Here is a 21,285-nt window from a genome sequence, read left to right on the forward strand (position 1 = left end):
TTCACTTTTGGCTCCTTTTGCTAATAATTATTCCTTCTTTTCCTATTTTTTGTCCCTTTAAGCAAGTTCTTTAGGACACTTTTATCCAATTTTTGTCCTTTTTTACATTTTTTGTGGCAACTTCTCCTCCTTCTCCTTGTTCTTTTCCTTCTCCTTGTTCTTTTCCTTCTCCTTCGTCTTCCTCTTCCTCTTCCTCTCCTTCCCCTTCTCCTTCCCCTTCTCCTTCCTCTTCGTCGTCTTCTTCTTCTCTCCACGTCAGCTCAGGCTCAGAGTCTCTAATAATAAAACCAACATGGTGAAAGATCTCTACGGAAGAGGATTTGGGCCAATTTTGATGGAGAAAATGATTTTAGGCAAATCAAGTTGTAAAGTTGAAATGACGAGATTAAAATGGAAATTTTGAAAATGAACTCAAAATACAATATTGTTATAAAAGTTGAAGGTTTGCTAATGAAGTCAAATCTACGGAAGCTGACCAGGGCTTTTATCACGATATTGTATTTTGAGTTTATTTTCAAAATTTCATATTTAATCTCTAGTCTTTTCGACTTTAATCTTCACATTATATTTCAACTTTTTTCTAGAAATGTTTGACTTTAATCTTGACATTTCCACTTTATTCTTGTTTTGACCAAAATTATTTTCTCCATCCAAATCTACCCAGAAATCTCTGACAGATTTGTGTTGACAAACTGAAACAGCCTGTGATTGGTGAGAAAAAAAACTAGTTATGGCATTTTCTGGCATAAAAACTGACATGTAAAAAACACAAAACAACAAGAAAACACACAAAATTACTCCAAACATACACATTATGACAAGAAAAAGGACTCTAACAATAAAATGTGACAACAAACACACACATGATAATTACTGAGAGGCGCAAAATGACAACGAAAACGCTATTACTCCAAAAAAAAAGCAGAAAACAACATGAAACACACAAAAAGTTAGAAAACTATACAAAATAATAATAAAAATACACACATTTATCACAGCAGGGGGCCACAAAACTGTGATTGTATCTGATCCGAGGGCCACATCATTAAAACTCATGTCAACATTTAGAATAATGACCAATATGAGTATTAACACGGGAAACAGCAACATGCTTGTGTGTTTTTAATAGTCATTTTTGTGTAATCTGTTGTCCTTTTGGGCATTTTGTTCATTCTTATTGTAACTTTGGGTTTTCAAAATAATTGTCTGCATTTTTCTTGCCCTTTTTTTGTAGTTTTCTGTCATTTTGTGTATTTTTCTGTCATTTTGTTCATTTTTGTTGTCACTGGGTTTTCAGAATAATTGAATTTTTGTATTTTGTTGTTTTTAGTGCTGGGGGTCATTTTTGTGTGCTTTTGTTGGGTTTTTTTTGTGTATTTTTCTGTCATTTTTTTCATTTTTGTAGTCATTTTGTGTTTTCTGAATTATTTTGTGCATTTTTTTGTTATTTCTGTGTATTTTTCTTGTCGTTTTTAGTTTGGAAGTCATTTTTGTGTGCTTTTGTTTCTCAATGTTTGTATTTTTCTGTGATTTTGTGTGTCACTGTAGTCATTGGAGGCGTTTAGTTTGTGGGTGGCCTCACTGCTGATGGCCTCACATCCACATTTATGTGACAGCTTTACTCTTCACTCGTTCCAATGTTGAGTGTGAAAACTTTGATTTGTTTGGATTAGATTTAGTGATATTGAAGGTGTTCTGTGTGTGTGTGTGTGTGTGCGTGTGTGTGCGCGCGTGTGTGTGTGTGTGTGTGTGTGAATATGTTGACAAGCCACTCAGCACTCTCCCATGTGGGACCACGCCAGATTCCCCCAGGAGGCGCACACACACACGCGCGCACACACACACACTGTGTGTGTAAAGGTTCACTGAGGTGTGCATGAAGGAAAATATTTCATTTGTTTGTTTAGATCATTTGTTAAGTGGTGTGTGTGTGTTTGTGCATGTGTGTGTGTGTGTGTGTCAGATTATTGTGAAAGATTACATTTTATTACTTCTTAAATCTGTCAGTAAATCAGAATCAGAATCAGAATCAGAAATGTTTTATTTGCCATGTACAGTTTTGAGGACAGTACAAGGAATTTGACTTGGTGGTTGGTGCACAAAACAAGCAACAAAAAGAAATAAAAGAAATAAAAACAAAACAACAAAGAACAACCCAGCAACAATAATAATAATAATAATAATGATAAATATAAAGGATGAGGGATAAATAAAGGATAGATAGAGAATAAAGGATAAATAGGATAAATATAAATATAAATATATATATATACAGTGCAGCAGGTATCAAGCTGGTGGAGGTGGTGATCGGGTGGGGGGGGGGGGGGTTCAGTAATGTATAGTTGTTTGTTTATTCCTCAAATATTTTTTACTTATATTTAAGTTTGAGGTTAAGAAGAGGCAACTTTCAGCACAGCGGGGCCACAAAACTGTTATTTTATCTGATCCAAGGGCCACGTTATTCACATTCATGTCAGTGTTTAATATATTGAAACAATCTGAGCATTAATACAGGTAAGACCAGAGTTTGTGTGGTTTTGTTGTCATTTTGTGTATTTTTCTGGTATTTTGTATGTTTTTTTTAATGTATTTTGTGTTTTTGTTGTCGTATTGTGTGTTTTTACTGTCAATTTGTGTATTTTTGTTTTTGTTTGGCATATATTATTGTAAATTTGTTTGTTTTGGGAGTCATTTTGTGTATTTTTCTGTAATTTTTGTATGTTTTTTGGTATTATTTTGTGCATTTACTTTGAAGGCCTAACAAATTTAATCCAAGGGCCTCTTGTGGGCCCCGAGCCACCAGTTGACCATGTTAGATATAGACGAGATAAATGTTCTGTGCATTATAATCTGATTCTGCCTGAGTAAAGTATTCCCAGCCTGGAGAGTCAGAATATGTTTGAAAACAGATTTAACATAGATTTTAAAAATGTGTATTCAAAGACATTATACAGTGATAAATAACTCTGATAGAAAACATGGAACCTGAATTATGACTTTACTGTATTTTATCACTTCAGCATTAGCTCAATAGTCACTTTCTTACCTCATTAACATTTTTAAATCAAAACATTGCAGAGAGAAGTCAGTGGAATCAAACAAATGTATCCCATTCCTGACCATATATATATATATATACATATATATATATATATATGTATATAATTTTGTACTTTTTTGTTGTTTTTTTGTGACCTTATTTTGTGCCTTTTTGTTTCTTTTTTGTGTTTTTGGAGTCATTTTTGTGTATTTTTGCTATTGTTTTGTGCATTTTTCTGTCATTTTGTGTATTTTTGGAGGCGTTATGATACTTTGTTGTCTTTTTCTATTTTTGGAAGCATTTATGTATATTTTTGTTTTCTTTTTCTGTTTTTGGAGTCATTTCTGTTTATTTTTCTGTCATTTTGTTTGTTCTTGGACTCATTTATATGTATTTTTGTTTCCATTTTGTCTTTTTCTGGTTATTTATTATATTTTTGCTGTTGTTTTGTGTATTTTTGCGTCATTTTTTGTTTTGATATTCATTTGTATATTTTTCTGTCATTTTATGTATTTTTGGAGTCATTTTAGTGGCTTCTTTGGGGGCCACGCAAATCTAAACCCATGTGGCCCATGTCTGATTAAACTGCACAGGGAAACACTGCTTTTAATACATCAACTTTATTCCTAAATTGTTCACAAAGCTGGCTGATTTATTCTACAATTGTATAAAGATAACATTTAAGAATGTTTAAATAAAATGTTCTCATCTCCGCCTACAGCAACTCATCATTTAATCCTTTTATTCAATTAAAAGAAACCAAAACTGCTCTCTGACATTAAAATTCATGTCTGCTGGTGAAAAATGATACGAAAAAAAAAAATAGCCATTATCACATCAGAGTGACACTCTCAGGCTATTGTTCTCCTATTTTACATGATGACATGGAAAGATCCCACAGCTTTTGTCACGCGCACATGGCTCTGCTGCATCTACAGACTCATGCATATGACCAGCAGTTTCTCTCCACAGGGAGGGAAGGGTTAAATCCTCCTACACCTGTCCTATCAGACACCTGTTCACAGCTGCTCAGCCAATCAGAGCGAGGAGGGAGACTACAGACGCTGACATGAAATAAATACAGGGCCTGGTTGAGGGAATCACAGAATTTGACTCATCTGTGTGTCACTGCCTCTCCTTCCAAGACTGACACACACTTAGCACACGGAGCAGTTGGAATCAAAAGGAATTGTTGGCTTCGAATCGGCCTGGAGACATGACCAAAGAGACTGAGTAAGAGTTTATTTTCTATCTTTATTTGTAGATGGATGTACATTTATTTACAGGGGATTTATTTCATGTAATTATTGCATTTTGTATGAATTTCCTTCTCGTAAAATACATGTTTTTTTTCTTCTTTAAAACAGCAAATGACTCGTATTAGCTTCCAGTTCTGGATTATTATATCAACTTTCACACCCACCTCCCTTTATTTTTTTCTGCAATGAGACCCCCATGTGAAAAAAGCATGGTTTCTATAATGGGGGGGGGTTAAAAGCTGAAAATTGATACGTACACACACATATAGCTGGGCCTGCAACTGCGTCTTTTTTTGGGCTTGTGTTTGTCACCAACCTGGAACATGGGGGAGGAGGGGGGGAGGGGGGGTGTACCGAGCAACAAAGAGCCATCAGGAAACGAGAATCTCCTCTGGAGGTGTTAGACATGCACATGCAGAAAGCAATGACAGCATGTAATGCATTGAATTACATAATAGGGGGGAACTCTAGACCTCACACCCCCCCTGCCCCCCCTGGAAGAGGGGGCAGGGGGGGTGTGAGGTCTAGAGTTTTGGTAGGCTTTGGTATCAACATGTAAGATTGAGTTTAAAAGTTTTCCAAAGCTGCTAAATATAAAAAAAAGGTAATCAATAAACAATAAATGCACATTTTTAAACCTTAAAAAAAGTCATTTTTTCGAAAGTGAAACATTGCAGGATCAATTCCCTAAACCTGGTTTCTCACATGTGGTCTTCCCCGTCCTGTCAGCACATTTTATTAGCTGTTTGTCCAGGATAAACCCACAGCTTATTTGTTCATTAGCTACTTCAGACAAACTGCAAAGATTTGGCTAATCCTCGGAAGGCTTGAATGTTTACGAGCCGGTGTCGCCGTGAGTCTCGCCAAACAAAAGTGATCCAGAGCAGCTCCAAATGAGATGGAAACCAGAAACCTGCAGAGTGATGGCTTTGGAATTCTGTTTGCAAAGATACGCCTTTAGTATTTATTCAAATAGAAGACATTATTAGAATTAGATGTTCATATCCTGCACATGGAAGACAAAAAAAAGGCGTTAAAGATGTGCATGTGTGGTCCTTATCTGTAGTGAATGTTTTTCTGAGGGAATTCCTGTTGCACGGGGGTTTTGCAATGGAAGCGTTTCCTTAATGCTGAGGGGCAAGTATGTGCAGCGCTCACAGACTCAGGTGCACCTCATGGCTGTGGGCTTTTTTTTTTAACAAAATAGTGAAATATTGACACGTTTGGTGCTTTGTTATTAGAACCAAATAAAAAACTTGTTTATTTTTGGTTTGATTCCCTACTCTAGGACTCTGGGACTGTTTCTTCAGAGCGAGAATTTTAACTATAACAACTACTCTAACCACTTCATGGACGCCTGGTCCTACCTGGAACACCCCATTCCTAAACCAAACCTCTCCAAGCCCAGAATCCACCCAGGAGATGACCTCGCAGCCCTCAGCATGCTGTACGAACAGTGCAAGGTACATATATATATATAGATATTTATAAATAAATGTTATAAAAGGTTTGGCTTTTACATCTGAATTCTGTTTCCTTTTCCTCATCACAAACTTTGCTTTGTTTTCCCATTCAGAACCAGAAAGATCAGAAAAGTGGTGTCAGCAGTCGCTTTGGTAAACCCTCAGAGAGGTGAGTCATGTTTTCTCTGCACAACAAAATAAATAGATTTAACTTAATAAAACTCTAAAAAAAAAAAAATACCTGCACTATAAATGATCATAATCTAGATTCACCTTATTTGGTTTAGAATGGCATTTAATGTGTTATTAGACTTTTACAGACCAGACATGTGGCTCTCGGTCTAACTTTGTGCAGCAACTAAAACAAAGAGACTGCAAAAATACACATAATAACAACAACAATACACATAACAAGAAGAAAAATTCAAAAAAATGACTCCAAAAAGACACAAAACAGCAATGAAAATACGTTAAAAATTACACAAAAAACAAATATAACCAGTTTCATTGTTCAGATTGGTCATCATTTTACAGAAAATAAGATAATTAAATTAAATAAGTTTGGTATGATCAAAAACTTGTTTTTGATTGATTTACTTATTGTACGTTAAGTAATTTCCTTTCGTTTTCTACATATTTATATATATATATATATATATATATATATATATACTTTTTTTTGTTTTTTAAGTTGTGTTGTTTGTGTCTGTTCTTTACTCATTACTATTTAAGTAAAGGCTTCAAATAAGCTCTTTGAGCTTTCTGCCGTTTCCTTCACTGTTTATCCATCTCTTATGTAATAATGTGTATTACTCTGCATCGGTGCAAAATGAAAAAAATAGTAAATTAAAATAGAATAAGATAGATTTTTAGTCGTGTCACAATGAGGAGATTTTGTTTGTGCAGCAGCAGAGGAATAAAGTAGAGTAGCACTTATTTTTGTGGCCCCTGCTGTGATAAAAGTTTCCTATTTCTGCTATAGACTAAATCAGGGGCCAGTCAGAGGTTATAAAACATGAACTAATGTATCCGTGGTGTCAAACGGAGACGGAGAGCTTTAACAGCTCCTGTTTTTCCATCATGTCTGCCTTGATTTAAAGTGTTTCCAACGCTGGTCGTCTCCTTCTTGTCAGGTGAAAGCCATTGCTGGGCCTCTAACGTTGTCCCATCAAACAATTTAAACAGAGAAACTCAAACATAGACAAGAACGAAAGAAAAGAAAAACCAACAGTTCCCACCCACACTCATGCTTTGTCTCACGCTGAGGGTTTTTCACGCAGTAGCTGAGACACAAATACCTTCTTACACAGAAGTGACGTTTGACTAGGACTCACCCAGCTATGTTGGGGTCAATTACAATTGTAATCGCGTAATTTATAATTAATTACAATTATGCCGTTATTATAATTGTGCATAGTTTTGGGACCTGCCTTTCCCCCCCCCCCCCCTCTTCTTACACCCGTTTTCCACTTCTCATCTAAGACATATGGGGCGCCGCCCTTGTGGCGACCCACAGTTCTCCCGCTCCTGTCCTCCCATGTTATATGTGATTGTCTTTTAATTTTTCATGGATGGAATGACACTGAAATGTAATGTCGTTGCTCTGTAGCATGTGCAATGACAAATACATTTACCTTACCTTATCTTGTAATTGTAATTGTCATGAATATTCAATTAAAAAATGGTCAAATATAATATAACACAAAACTACTGGAACCGTGTTACAGTTCTATATACAATTCTACACATATGTAGTTCACAATTATTAAAATGTGTTTCATATCAATCATTCCCACATTTTTCCATTGAAAAAATTGGAATCGAGGGGTTTAGTGACACAGAAAAGGCTCAGACGTCGACACCAAAAATATCAACAACCTAAATTTTCATTGAATAGGAAGCATAACAAGGTAACCAATAGATAGGGAAGAAATTGGGGTCACCAACCTTAGCTTAGCTACTTCATAGGAACTGAATAATCCAAATTTCAAAAGCAAATTTTTAAATACTACATGTTCAGTTTCACTTCAATTACAGGCTAAGATATAAATAAGGAAGGCTAGCAGTAACTTAAAAAGGTAGGAAATGTTTAAGTTTCAACATGAAACACTTTATTTCTTCTGATTTATGCAATTGTATCATTTTTTTCATGATACATGTCATTGAAAATTGTCATCTTCCTATTTTACTGGCTTCTAATAAACAGCTTTTAAGCAATCGTGTAACATAATGTTACAATTATGTCGTATTTTACAAAAATCCACCTTGCGTTTTAAAAAAATATATCTTATATATGTATATATAGAACATACCACTGACCATACACCAAATCTGAAGGATTTAAATACATTTGTCATTTAAGGACGGTTCATTTACTACTCTATCAGGCGCAGCAGTGTTTAACTTTACCAAGTACTAACTACACCTCTCTTATGTATTTATCTGAGTTTAAAACCTGGAAAGTGAACCAGATTTTATATGGAGCTCATTGGTGACTAGAGTTCCTGAGGGCCCCTCACATGGTCCAGGCGTTCTACCTGGTGCCCACGGGCCCCGTGTTGGTGACCCTTGAATTAGATGATATACATTTTTTTTTACAGCTGATTTAGGACGCGTTATCATAAGAGATGCTAACAGAAAGCTAACACAAGAGGAAGGTTTACTTTTATTAGGTTTTTTTTTTTTTTCAGGCTCAGTAATTGTAATTGAAATGGATTTTCTGAGGATAAAAAAAAATTGTAATTTAATTGTAATCGGGAAAAAATGCTGGTCACTGTAACATGAATGAGTTGTAATTGAACATGGATAATTGAAAAGGTAATTGTAATTGACCCCTACCACAAGGCTCTTTTTAGCAGCTTAGGACGTTCTAATCATTCCTCTGTAGATTTGATGAGTCATGATAACCTGTTGTGATGTTCTCCTTCCATCATTCCAGGTGTCTTTCCAACACCAATGATCTTCTCTCACTGGAAACATCCAACAACATCCTGAAGCTTCACCCAGGAAACATCCCCACCACCCACCACCAGGAGGTCCTGGGCTCCAAACAGACCACCTCCATTCCCGTCTCTCTCCCCACCTCCTCCGACACCTACGCCACCCTGACCAGCGTCGTCGCCGATCCCTACGACAAGCAGGACTTAGAGGTCATCTTTGACTCCCTGCTGCAGAAATGGCCTGAATCTGGAGGGTTCGCTGACCCCAGCCATGAGGTGACCCTACAGCCCTACTGTGTCCTCTGCATAAAAATATAGAGATTTCACTTATTAAATCTATCAAAAATATCTGATCATAATCTGGATTTACCTTCTTTGGTTTAGGTTGACATTTATTGTGTTTTTACACTACTATAGAATAGATATCAGAATCAGAAATACATCATTTATTTAAATGACTTGCATTACAGGGGTTCAAAAAATATTATAAATAAAAAGAATAAACACTAAACAATGAAAGAGAAAGAAAGTAAAATGTACATAATTCAGTAAAATACTGTAAATAAGGATTAAATACAAGTGCACACATTACAGTAGAAAAAATAAAATAAGATAAATAATGATAATAATAATGATACACATGTGCAAATATATTACAGACATATACAACAATCAAAGCTGTCAGGTTGGGCAAGTGATGGCCCGGGGGCCACATGTGGCCCTCGATCTAACTTTGTGTTGCTTCTGAAATAAACACACAAAATGTCCCAAAAAAGAAAAGGAAAGACAAAACAACAGCAAAAATACACATAATAATAACAAAAATACACATAATAACAATAAAAATTCCCAAAATGACTCTAAAAACACACAAAGCAACAACAAAAATACATAAAAATGACAGTAAAATATACAAAACGACACAAAAAACCAAGATTAGCTGTATTACCTGTTCAGATTAGTCATTATCTTTCTGGCACTAATCCGTCGTGTCGTGTTGTGTGTATGTCAGCCTCTTCCCTACAGTGATCCTTTCTCTGAACACACGTCCAGCCCCGTCTATTCAGGCTCCCACTCCAACTCTCCATCGGAGAGGCCGAGGAACGAGTTCCAGTTCACCCTGGGAGCTCCCGCAGCGTCCATGTGCAAGTCGGGCCAGCTGCCCTTAGTTTACCTGAACAAGGGTCAGTTTTACCCCATAACTCTGCAGGGGGTGGACAGCACGGCCTGCCTCACCGCCACCAAGGTCAAGGTGAGCGTCACGGACCAAACAACACAAGCACAGGTGTAAAGAGTACCGATACATGCAGGGTTGGGCTCAATTACAGTTTTCAATTACCCATGTTCAATTACAATTCAATTATGATTGCAGTGACCAGCATTTTTTCCCACTTACAATTGAGTTACAATAATTTTTTATCCTCTTAAAGTCGATTATAATTACTTTCTCAATTACTTAAGTTCAATTACAATTAATCACAAATACTGAGGCTGAAATTAATAACCTAATAAAAGTTACCCTTCTTCTCCTGTTAGCTTTCTGTTAGCATTTCTAATGATAACTGGTCCTAAAAAGCTGTATAATACACTAAAAACAAATATTTATCATTGAATGTATTTCCTATCGATTGGTTACCTTGTTATGCTTCCTAATCAATGATAATATAGGTTTTAATATTTCTGTTATGGGCGTCTGAGCCTTTTTTATGTCACTATATTCCACGATTAAATGTTCTTTTACATGGTCAAATGTGGGAAAAAGTTGAAATGAAACATGTTTTAATAATTGTTAACTACATATGTGTAGAACTGTAACATGGTGCCACAGTTTTGCTTTAATTCATAATTGACGATTTTTATAGAATTACAAAGTCAATTATCTGAACTCAATTTCATTACAAGCATGATAGCAACAGATTTTTGCTATAGTTGTAATTAATTATCTAGTATGCGATTACAATTATAATTGATCCTAACCTTAGTATAAATATATATATATATATATATATATATATATATATATATATATATATATATATATATATATAATGTCTTATTCGCTATCAAATTACTGAAATAATTAAAACATTTATTTATTTATTTAATTGCAATAACAAAACATGCATTGCTGTCGTTAAAAGATTACATGTGCACGTGACAAAAAAAAAGCGATTAACAGCGTTATATTTTTTTGTGTGCATTATTTTTTCCTGTGATTAATTAATCAAAATGAACGCGTTAAAGTGACAGCCCTAAATAGAAAGCGTGCACGCAAATTAATCAACAACCGTCGTTAAATAGATTTGAAATAATAAACTATGTGTTGTGTTTGAGAAAAATAGAATAACGTATAAATGGAGCCACATACTGTAGTGTGTGTAGTGTGGCCTTTACAGTGAGTTATTAAATAAATAAATACATCTCTCTTCCCTCTCCTGTGTGCGTGCTTGGGCTTTAAACACTTATTGTCTTTCTATTTTTCTCTGCGAGCTCTTTTATTTTTCTTTTAATGCACATAATGATACACCAAATGATTTGCGTGCCATCAAACCAGCCCTTCCCAAATGTGTGTCCCTCCCTTGGAGCCCGCTCCCTCCCTCAGTGACTAATTACCTGTTGACACCCTGCACACTGTGCTGCTGGCACCTATAAAAAACAAACAAAAAAAAACACCGTCCTGCCTTTTTCTTCCATTAGTTATTCTGCGTAATAAGGCCGGAGCGCAACGGTGGTTCCTCAATGTGACACAAGACGAAAAGGAGTGGACACAGGGGGGGTGTTTGTAGGTGTGGTGTGGTTTACCGCCCTTTTGTCAGACGTCTCAGAGCGTAAGAATATAGACAAACGTGCTTGCACACTGCAAATAGCTGCTGACGCTGTGGAGAAAGGAAGGATTTGATGTGATGAATGAAAGTTTATGAAAGCTGGTTTTTTTCTTAGAAATGTAGGCACGTGTTAAAAGAAAGCACTGGAAAAAAGAGCAAGATACAGTAACTGATTTTAGTTATTATGTTTTTTTTGTTCATTTTTTGCTTATCTGTCCCTTTCCTCCAGACTGTTGTGATGGCTGTGTTCGAGAATGACAAGAGCCCAGAAATGCATCTTCGCTTCTGGAATCACTGGCATGCACGCCAACCAACCGTCAAGCAGAGGGTCATTGACATCGGTATGTTTAATAAAACACATGCACAGCGCCACATGACCTTTGTCACAACTCTTTTAAACCTGTGGTTCTCGCACTTTTTTTGGCTCGAGTTCCCCCCTTTCTCTTTTTTCTGAACCCAAGTCCCCCCTTTGTCTGACTATAACATTTTGCTTATAAAACTACACTGTAAAACCCAAATAAGATATCAGAACTAAAAAAAACAAGTTAATCAATTGCCTCAAATTTTTTAAGTTGATTAACTTAAATTAAAGTGCCATAATTTTTTAATAATCTATATTTCAAACAATAGGACATTGTACTGAAATTATTAGTTAAACTTACTCAAAAAGGAAGAACATGTTACACCAACTTGATGTCATTAAGTTAGTAGAACTTTTTCTAATCTATTTAATTACGTAAGGGTTACAGTGTATTTAAAAACCAATTATAGATCATAATGATGGAATGAAAGAGTGACAACACACATTTTAAGGAATCATATTGTGTAAATAAGTGGAAAGAAACAGTATTTAGTGGTTTCCACCCTTTTTTTTGAGATCGTGAACTTTTTTTGATATCAAACATTTCTGGCAACCCCATACATATATATATATATATATATATATATATATATATATATATATATTAATATATATATATATATATTACTCCATTTTAGTTTAACTAGATTCACAAAGTGAAAGTATAGACATACATTTGTTTAAGATTGTTTTAATTTTCTTTTCTTTTTTTTTTTACAATAATAATTAAAAAAAATTCAAACATCTATTAAAATTTTTCGGAAATTTCAGGCGACCCCACATGGGATCCCGACCCCAAGGTTGAAAAACACTGATTTAGTGGCTCCTGAATAGTTTTTTTTTTTTTTTTTATCATTTCACGTCCGGGGTGTGACCAAGGACTGACACGTTTCTTGTTCATTTTCATTTCTCTCTTTCTCTCTCTTTCTCACATGTAGTGTCATCGCGTACCCCTAAGAGTACACGTACCCCCATTTGAGAAACACTGCCTTAAACGTAAATGCTTTTTTTTTATTTCCCTTCTTTCTACAGCTGACTACAAAGAGGTATTCAGTGGCATTAGCAACATTGAAGAAGTGGCCTTTAACGCCCTCTCATTCGTGTGGAACCCAAATGAAGAGGCCAAGGTAAGCGTGCTCATATAACCTACACATCACTCACACTTCTCTTATAAAACAATCCATAAGTGGGCCTGGAAAGCACGGCTTTGCAAAAGACTTTAAAGGAAGAACAGACAGGTGTAGGTAGGCCAGGGGTTGCCAGAAATGGGAGGGAAGGAATCCCAGAAATGTGTTTGTCCCCGAGGCTTTAGTCAACATGGCAACGAGAGCCAAAACGACTTCTGTCAGGTGGATTTTAATGGGAGGGGCCATTGAGCCAGGGTTTGATGGAGAGAAATCTGACATGTCTTATAAAGTAAGAGGAAGTAGCTCCAATAATGGAAGATTACTCCCTGAAATACAAAGGTGTAAAGAATACGTTTGTTGTTTTGCTGATGACTTCATTGTATTTTCGAAAAAGGGGCAGAGTTGTAAAGAGTACTGATGTATTCAACTCAAGTACAAGAACTGCTACTTGATTGTAATTGTACTCAAGTACAAGTATACATAAAATACTCAAGTACAAGTATAAAGTAGCTCGATTAAATAGTTCTCAAAGTAAAAGTTACTAGTTACTTTCACCCCCCACGTTTATTTTTGATAATAAATGTTGTTGCCATGGTTCCCTTGCATACAGTAAACATCTCATGTATAATCTTAAAAAGGAAGAGACCAAATCTTGCACAATTGGAACTTAATTTATTTTCCACAAAACCATCTGTATAAAATAAAATGTTTGTCAAAATGTACAATTATTTTTTAATATACATTGAATTCAAATTTTAAAAAAAACAAATCTATTTATAGCTACGTTTATGAACTCTAAAACAGTGTAATGCCAAAAATACTCACAAAAAATATGAATTTACTAAGTAACGTTTGGGTGTACAAATGTAACTAATTACTTTAGTGTGTATTTAATCAAAATTATATAAAGATGTTACAAAATTAATTCATTAATAGCAGCAATGCAACGCTGAAAATGCATTATTTGTTACTGTATAATACGAAAAGAGGTGGGGCTAATAAGTTTAGACTTCCACCCACTCCCTTTCTAACACAAAAAGTATGTGTGTGCAGTAGTATATGTAATTATTGTTTTGTTTTGGTTTTTTCTGGAAGGAAGCAATCTGCATCAAATCTTTTGTTTCTTGTAATATTGTTTCTTGTATTATTGCATTTATTTCTAAAACAAAACACTATATCATATCATAAAATGTACTTGAGTACAAGTAAAATTACTGATTACCCTTAAAAGAAACTCAATTACAGTAACATAAGTATTTACTCTGCTGAAGGTCATCACCTACGTCCTAGCTTTGCTAACATTTCCATATCTAACATACAACTTACTGCATAAAAAGAACAATAGACATTGTGTTTTTTTATTTATTTTCCAGGTTTACATTGGGATCAACTCCCTGAGCACAGACTTCTCCTCTCAGAAAGGAGTGAAAGGCGTTCCGCTCAACCTGCAGATTGACACGTACGACTTCAGCTCAGGAAACAACCAACTCATACACAGGGCCGCTTGCCAAGTCAAAATCTTCTGCGATAAGGTATGCTGAGTTCTTCTGTTTACTGTTCTAATTACTCAATCTTAATTACTGAGGTATTATTTTGTAACTGTGCGATTGTGTCCCTCAGGGTGCCGAGAGGAAAATGCGCGACGAGGAGAGGAAGAGGACCAAGAGACGAGGAAAGAGCGCCAACGATGCTCACAGTAAGAGTTCATAAACACTCTTTCTAGAGCTGAAAGTGATAGATTACAAGTACTCACGTTACTGTAATCCAGTTGCTTTTATGGGTACTTATAATGCATCACATCGTAGCCGACCAACCAGATTAAACGTAATGCACCGTGTCAAAACATCATTAAATGGAGGTTATTTTCTCAGTTTTAGAGTTCATGAATATAGCTATACTTAAAGCCTGAGCGTTTTTTCATTGGTGTTATTGTTATTTTATTTAAAAAAAAAAAAAAAAAACTAAATGAAAGATAACTATCCAAAATGGCAACAGAAATACACAAAACGACAAAAATGTAGAACAGCAAAAACATAAAAAATTAACAAAAGCTTACGAAATAGGAGAAAAATGTTTTTTTTAAAAAAACAACAAAAATACATCAAACAAAAAATATAAAACCATAAAAACTCAAAAATTAATTGTACATTTTGACAAACCTTTTATTTTGTACAGATGAAAAAATCATAAAATGAAAGGAAAATATCAAAAATGGCAACAAAAACGCACAAAGATGACAACAAAAATACACAAAGCGACAAAAAAAAGTAGAACAGCAAAAACACAAACGATAACAAAAGCTTACAAAATAGGATGAAAATATAAAAATATCAACCAAAACACTAAATGACAATGAAAATACAACAACAAAAAATGACTCCATAAACACACAAAACGACATAAAACACACACTAAAGACAAATATATTGTCAGTTGTGCATATTTATACATGAGACGTTTACTGTATGCAAGGGCACCATGGCAACAACATTTATTACCAAAAATAAACGTGGGAGGTGAAAGTATCTAGTAACTTTTACTTTGAGTACTATTTAATTGAGCTACTTTTTTACTTGTAGTTGAGTTTTATCTATGACTTACTTACTACATCTAATTGAGTAGGACACATCAGTACTCTTTACACCTCTGCCCCTTTGTAAAATACAATAAAGTCATCAGCAAAACGACACACGTTTGCTTATCTAAATGTGTGATTTTCTTATTTTCTAGCGAGCAAGACCTCGCCGAACAGCTTCATCAGCAACGAGTGCACTTTGTTCCGATCCCTGGACGACCACGTCACCCAGCCGGTGCTCTTCATCCCAGAGACGCACCTCTCCAGCTTACAGCGCATCGTTGTAAGTCCTTTACACTTCTTCTAAATCTTCTATAACCCCCCGTGTTCCTCCGGGCGGTTCAGTGGAAAACAACCAAAAGCAGGGAAAAGATTGTGGGAAAGTATGCAGAGGGGAAAAGTAAGGAGTGGGCTGGGAACTACAGGAGGGAGGGGTGAAAGTGAAAAGAACAACACAAGACCATGGGATCAAATGAGCTAATTAGAATCGAAACCAGGCACAAGCACGAGCACGAGCCTCTGCAGTTTCTGACACTGAGATTAGGCAACGGGGGCTTATCTGACAAAAACTCACACACGAACACAGGGACACACGCTAACAACTCACTGTAAACTCAAGTGCTGTTTGGACAAGTTTGATTAAGACACAAAAACCTTCTTTACAATCTACTGAGTGCCAAATTCCACCTCTGATTGGGCAAAAGGTTTCTTTCTATCACAGTTCTCTCCATTGGCGGTGGCGCTTATGTGGGTTTTTTGCAAAAGGTTATGGGAAATGAAGCCTCGAAGAGATAACATTCCTTTTAAAAGGTGTTTTGCAGAGCAGACAATAGTGGGAATGGGGACATTAGGCAATTCCATTTATCAATGCTGATCTTTCTAATCAGATCTCTGTTCTCCTGTCTGCCTCTCTCTCTCTCTTTCTCTCTAGTCCACTCCCATGGATGAAATCGAAAGGTAAGCATGGAAAATAAACCCAAATGTCATGTTGAAATAGCTGAAGGTGAAGTGTTTTGTCTAATGAGGTTTGCTTTTGTGCTGCCAGGAGTTCTTTGAAGAGGTTGTATCAGGACAGAGACCAGAGCAGCTCCCCGTCTAATAAACAAGCTCGTAAGGACGACCCGCAAAGAGGTAGAAACACAGTAAAAGACTAAACACAATTCTCAAAAAAAATTGCTCAATCTTTAGTGTTTTTCAAACAAAATAAGGTGATATTCAGAGTTTCAAAATGTCGGTTTATTTGTTAAAATTCTAGTCCAATCGATTTTCCTTAAAAACCCCCGTAATGCAACATACTGTACTGTGCAAAGATAATCGTTGATGATATTAGTAATACTTGGGAATGAAATCATTCATTTGTGTTCATGGAGACAAGTTGTTTACTGGTGTTTTTTTACACCTGCATAGTGCGGTACGTCATAGCTGAGTTTTCTGATATTTGCATCACAAGGTTCTACAGAGTTGTTGGCACAAGCATGAGATCATCTCTAAGCTAACCATGTCCATAAGCAGTTTTAAACAATGAATTTGACTTGAAATGCATCTTGGGAAGATGGATATTTTGAATCAACACATCAAAATGCTCTAACACCAATATATTTTGAGTTTTTACCCTAATTTGCCGCTAATCACTAGTTCCACCAATTGTTTTTGAGAATCGGGCCTCGTCTAAGTCATTCGTACGAAAGTGCAACCATTGACAAATCCTGAGTTTTTGTTCTAAACATTTTTGCTTCCTTCTCTCCCTTTTTTTTTTTTTTTTGGTAGTTCTGCTATACGTGAGGACGGAAACCGAAGAGGTGTTTGACGCACTTATGCTCAACTCTCCAACGCTGTCGGGCCTACGAGATGCTGTAAGCATCAAATAACTTTAAATATCTTCAGTATGCACAAACTCATTCTAATTGTCCACACGTTCTTCTCTGTCCTCAGATTTCCGAAAAGTACGGCATGCAAAAAGAAACCATCGGGAAAATCTACAAAAAATGCAAGAGAGGGTGAGGATCTGTTGGTGTCTTTGATATGTTTGGAACCTTGCCGTCGTACAACAGGTGTGACAATAGGTCACGTCGTCAGACCGGGTTGGTAGCTCGGTTAGCTCGACCCTGTGGAATGTGTTAATTGTAGCTTGTGAGATATGAATGATAAAGTATAACAAAGAGTTTGCACGATGTGCTCATGAGTCACGCAAGATTGTTTTCATGCTACATTTCCAAAGCCTCGTCTGATTTTTCCATAACTCGATTTTGGGTAAAGTCTCGTAAGGTCAACCGTCAAGTGACTCTTTGACAAAGTTCAATAGAGTTTCTCAGGCATTTCATCAAAAGTATCAGCTTTAGAAACCCTTTAAATAAAAAACCAACACACCTGATCAGAGAAGAATGCCTAAAACAACTACTGTTGCTTTGCTAAGTTGTTGAACTGGCAATTGTCTAGGTCAGCTCTTTAATAACACCATAAGGTATTAAGAAAGACTCTCTCCTTGAGTCATATTTTGACAGGAGCTGAAGCTTAGCCGCTGTCACCTTTGGGTGATTTTCCTGCTCCTTTGCTGGCAGCAATCACTGCAAAAAAAGGACAGGGAGTAGCTAAGCTAACAGGTTGGGTTACATTCCCGCTGTAGTTTCCTCCCTTCTCTGTTGCTCTTGTCTTCAATCAGCCTTGTCGCCTCTGGCAGAATAGTTGGTTCAGTCATTAAAGCCTTTAAGACTCACAAGATAGCATTAGTGTTGGGTGGAGGGAAATGGTGACCTGATTTATTACGCCGATGAAGGCAATGTACCGCAAAACATGTCCAACACCAATGTAAAAAAACCAAAAAACGTTTGTTTCTAACCTGAACCTTGTATCGAAACAAGTCATCAGGAGATTTGACATCAAAGTCTGGTATTTCTAAGCTTCTGTGATGTCCTAGCTACGTTAAAACAGTCTGGAAAACATTGTCAGATTTAAAGTTGACAGGTTTCAAAATACACCGCCATAGTTGACTTTGTTAGTCTGTAAAGGTTTTTTCTGACCTTTAGGCACATTGAAAACAGTTTCCCTGGCCAAAACCTTTCATAGCAGGTGAACAGCTGTTTTATTAAACAGGATTTTGGCGGTTTTTCAATAGCTATCAGGCAGGAAAACATCATCTGTGTCTGGCGTGAATGCAAATTGCCAATTTTTATGCAAGCTGTATAAGACAGCGCCCCAGTACCGTAATAAGAGTGACACCTTTTTTTTCCCCTTTCTCTTTTAAACTCCCCTTAACCAAAAAAAAAAGGAAAAGAAATTAACAGCCTGTTTTCCATTCCTTTTATTCTAGGATCTTCGTGAACATGGACGATAACATTGTTGAACACTACACCAACCAGGGAGCCTTCCTCATCGAGGTGTCCGAGGCTTCCACTGGTCAGATTCAGGTCACTCTCGCTGAAGTATGAGAAGACGAAGGATAAACAGCAGCTGGTAAACCATCAGTAAAAGCACTGCCCAATGGGAGACAAACTAAGCTATCGGAGGACGAGTCCAGGAACTGGACTGAATGGATGTCTTCAGTTTGTCCGTTTTCACTCTTTTTCTTTTTTTTTTTTTTTTTGTAAATTGCATTCAGTCCAGTTCTTGGGATTTTGTTGTATGAATTTAATAATGTTAAAACGTTAATAATGTACATAGCGAATGTAAATAAATTCATCGTATCAGTGTTTTTCTAAACTAGCCATTTACCAGATTTATCTATGTATTTCAATTTTTTTGTATTCTTTTTTTTTTTTTTACTCTGCTGAAAACATGCTGTGCACACATCACGCACGGAGCATTTTGTCAACGTTTCTGTTTTCGCTGCTTTTTCGTGTTATCCATCATTTCTTCTACATCGGTGCATTTTCTGTATCTTTCTGTCGGTTCCTGTTAGTTTCAGTTCCAGAGTCGCCCATTGCTGGGTTGAATTCAGATCCTAAAAGTCAGACATTTCCACCAAAAAGATAAGAAAAACCACATGAGACCTAGTATTTGCCATCTTTTTTTAGCCTAAAGCTGTGGACATTTCTTGACTGTGCAGCGTAACCACAGAGCTTCCCTAGAATTCTTATCAAACTTTAGACCAGTCAGAGGGCTTTTCACGGTATGCATGTGTACATGTATGTAAAAACTTTGTTGCGCATTTCAAAGCAAATATGTTTCCCTGTATTATTTCACTGATAAACCATGGCACCATGTTGTATTACACGTGTTGCGCTTTTGTAAGAAAATAAAAAGTCATACAAAGAGGTGTGGTCTAGCTTTTGTGCCTGTGAAACCATTACGGAAGTGATTTAGTGTCATTTTTTGTGCTGCGTAACACGATTTATTTTCAGAATCAGAAATGTTTTTAATGGCCATGTACAGTTTCAAGGACAGTACAAGGAATTTGTCTTGGTAGTTGGTGCACAAAACAAACAACAAAAAAAATAAAAAAACAAAGAACAACCCAGCAACAATAATAATAATAATAATAATAATGATAAATATAAAGGATGAGGGATAAATAAAGGATAGATAGAGAATAAAGGATAAATATAAATATATATATATATACAGTGCAGCAGATAATGTCATCATGGAAGTGGTGATCGGGTGGGGGGGGGGGGGGGGTTCAGTGGGTGACTTGGGGTGTGTTCATGTGGATGGTGGCAGAGGGAAAGAAGCTGTTTTTGTGTCTGGAGGTTCTGGTCCTGATGGACCGAAACCTTCTTCCAGAAGGGAGAGATTGAAACAGTTTATGACCGGGGTGGGAGGGGTCGGCCACAATCTTTCCTGCACGCCTCAAAATCCTGGAGGCGTACAGGTCCTGGAGGGAGGGCAGATTGCAGCCGATGACCTTCTCTGCAGAGTGGATGATACGCTGCAGTCTGGCCTTGTCCTTGGCCGTAGCTGCAGCGTACCAGATGGTGATGGAGGAGCAGAGGATGGACTGGATGATGGAGCTGTAGAAGTTCACCATCATCTTTGTTGGCAGACTGAACTTCTTCAGCTGCCGCAGGAAGTACATCCTCTGCTGAGCTTTTTTGATAAGGGAGCTGATGTTCAGCTCCCACTTGAGGTCCTGAGTGATGATGGTCCCCAGGAAGCAGAAGTACTCCACAGAGCTCACTGTAGAGTCTCCCAGGGTGAGGGGGGTGAGGGGGGCTGGGTTCTTCCTGAAGTCTGCTATCATCTCCACTGTCTTTAAAGCGTTGAGCTCCAGGTTGTTCTGGCTGCACCAGGACACCAGCCGGTCTGTCTCCCACCTGTAGTCAGACTCGTCTCCATCAGAGATGAGACCGATGATGGTCGTGTCGTCTGCAAACTTCAGGAGTTTGACCGACTGGTGAGAGGAGGTGCAGCTGTTGGTGTACAGGGAGAAGAGCAGAGGAGAAAGAACACAGCCCTGAGGAGATCCAGTGCTGATGGTCCGGGGAGCAGAGATGGTTTTTCCCAGCTTCACGTGCTGCTTCCTGTCAGACAGGAAGTCTGTGATCCACTTGCAGGTGGAGTCTGGCACGTTCAGCTGGGAAAGCTTGTCCTGAAGGAGAGCTGGGATTATAGTGTTGAAAGCAGAGCTGAAGTCCACAAACAAGATCCTGGCGTAGGAGCCTGGGGAGTCCAGGTGCTGGAGGATGAAGTGGAGAGCCAGGTTTACAGCATCGTCTACAGACCTGTTGGATCTATAGGCAAACTGCAGGGGGTCCAGGTGG

The 21,285-nt window shown here is 37.0% G+C and overlaps 1 protein-coding gene across 1 annotated transcript; it reads left to right on the forward strand.

Annotated features, from left to right (window-relative positions):
- Positions 1-4,054: 4,054 nt before the first annotated feature.
- Positions 4,055-19,840, forward strand: grhl3 (grainyhead-like transcription factor 3). The gene is made up of 15 exons (XM_028438929.1): positions 4,055-4,273; positions 5,588-5,762; positions 5,876-5,931; positions 8,701-8,977; positions 9,714-9,953; positions 11,756-11,867; positions 12,920-13,014; positions 14,388-14,546; positions 14,635-14,710; positions 15,745-15,872; positions 16,521-16,546; positions 16,635-16,720; positions 17,357-17,442; positions 17,522-17,586; positions 18,897-19,840. Exons 1-15 carry the CDS (start codon positions 4,257-4,259, stop codon positions 19,012-19,014), a joined length of 1,716 nt encoding a protein of 571 aa, XP_028294730.1. The 5' UTR covers positions 4,055-4,256; the 3' UTR covers positions 19,015-19,840.
- The last annotated feature ends 1,445 nt before the right edge of the window (positions 19,841-21,285 follow it).

Source organism: Gouania willdenowi, chromosome 22, assembly GCF_900634775.1.
Source record: "Gouania willdenowi chromosome 22, fGouWil2.1, whole genome shotgun sequence".
Lineage (NCBI taxonomy): Eukaryota > Metazoa > Chordata > Actinopteri > Blenniiformes > Gobiesocidae > Gouania > Gouania willdenowi.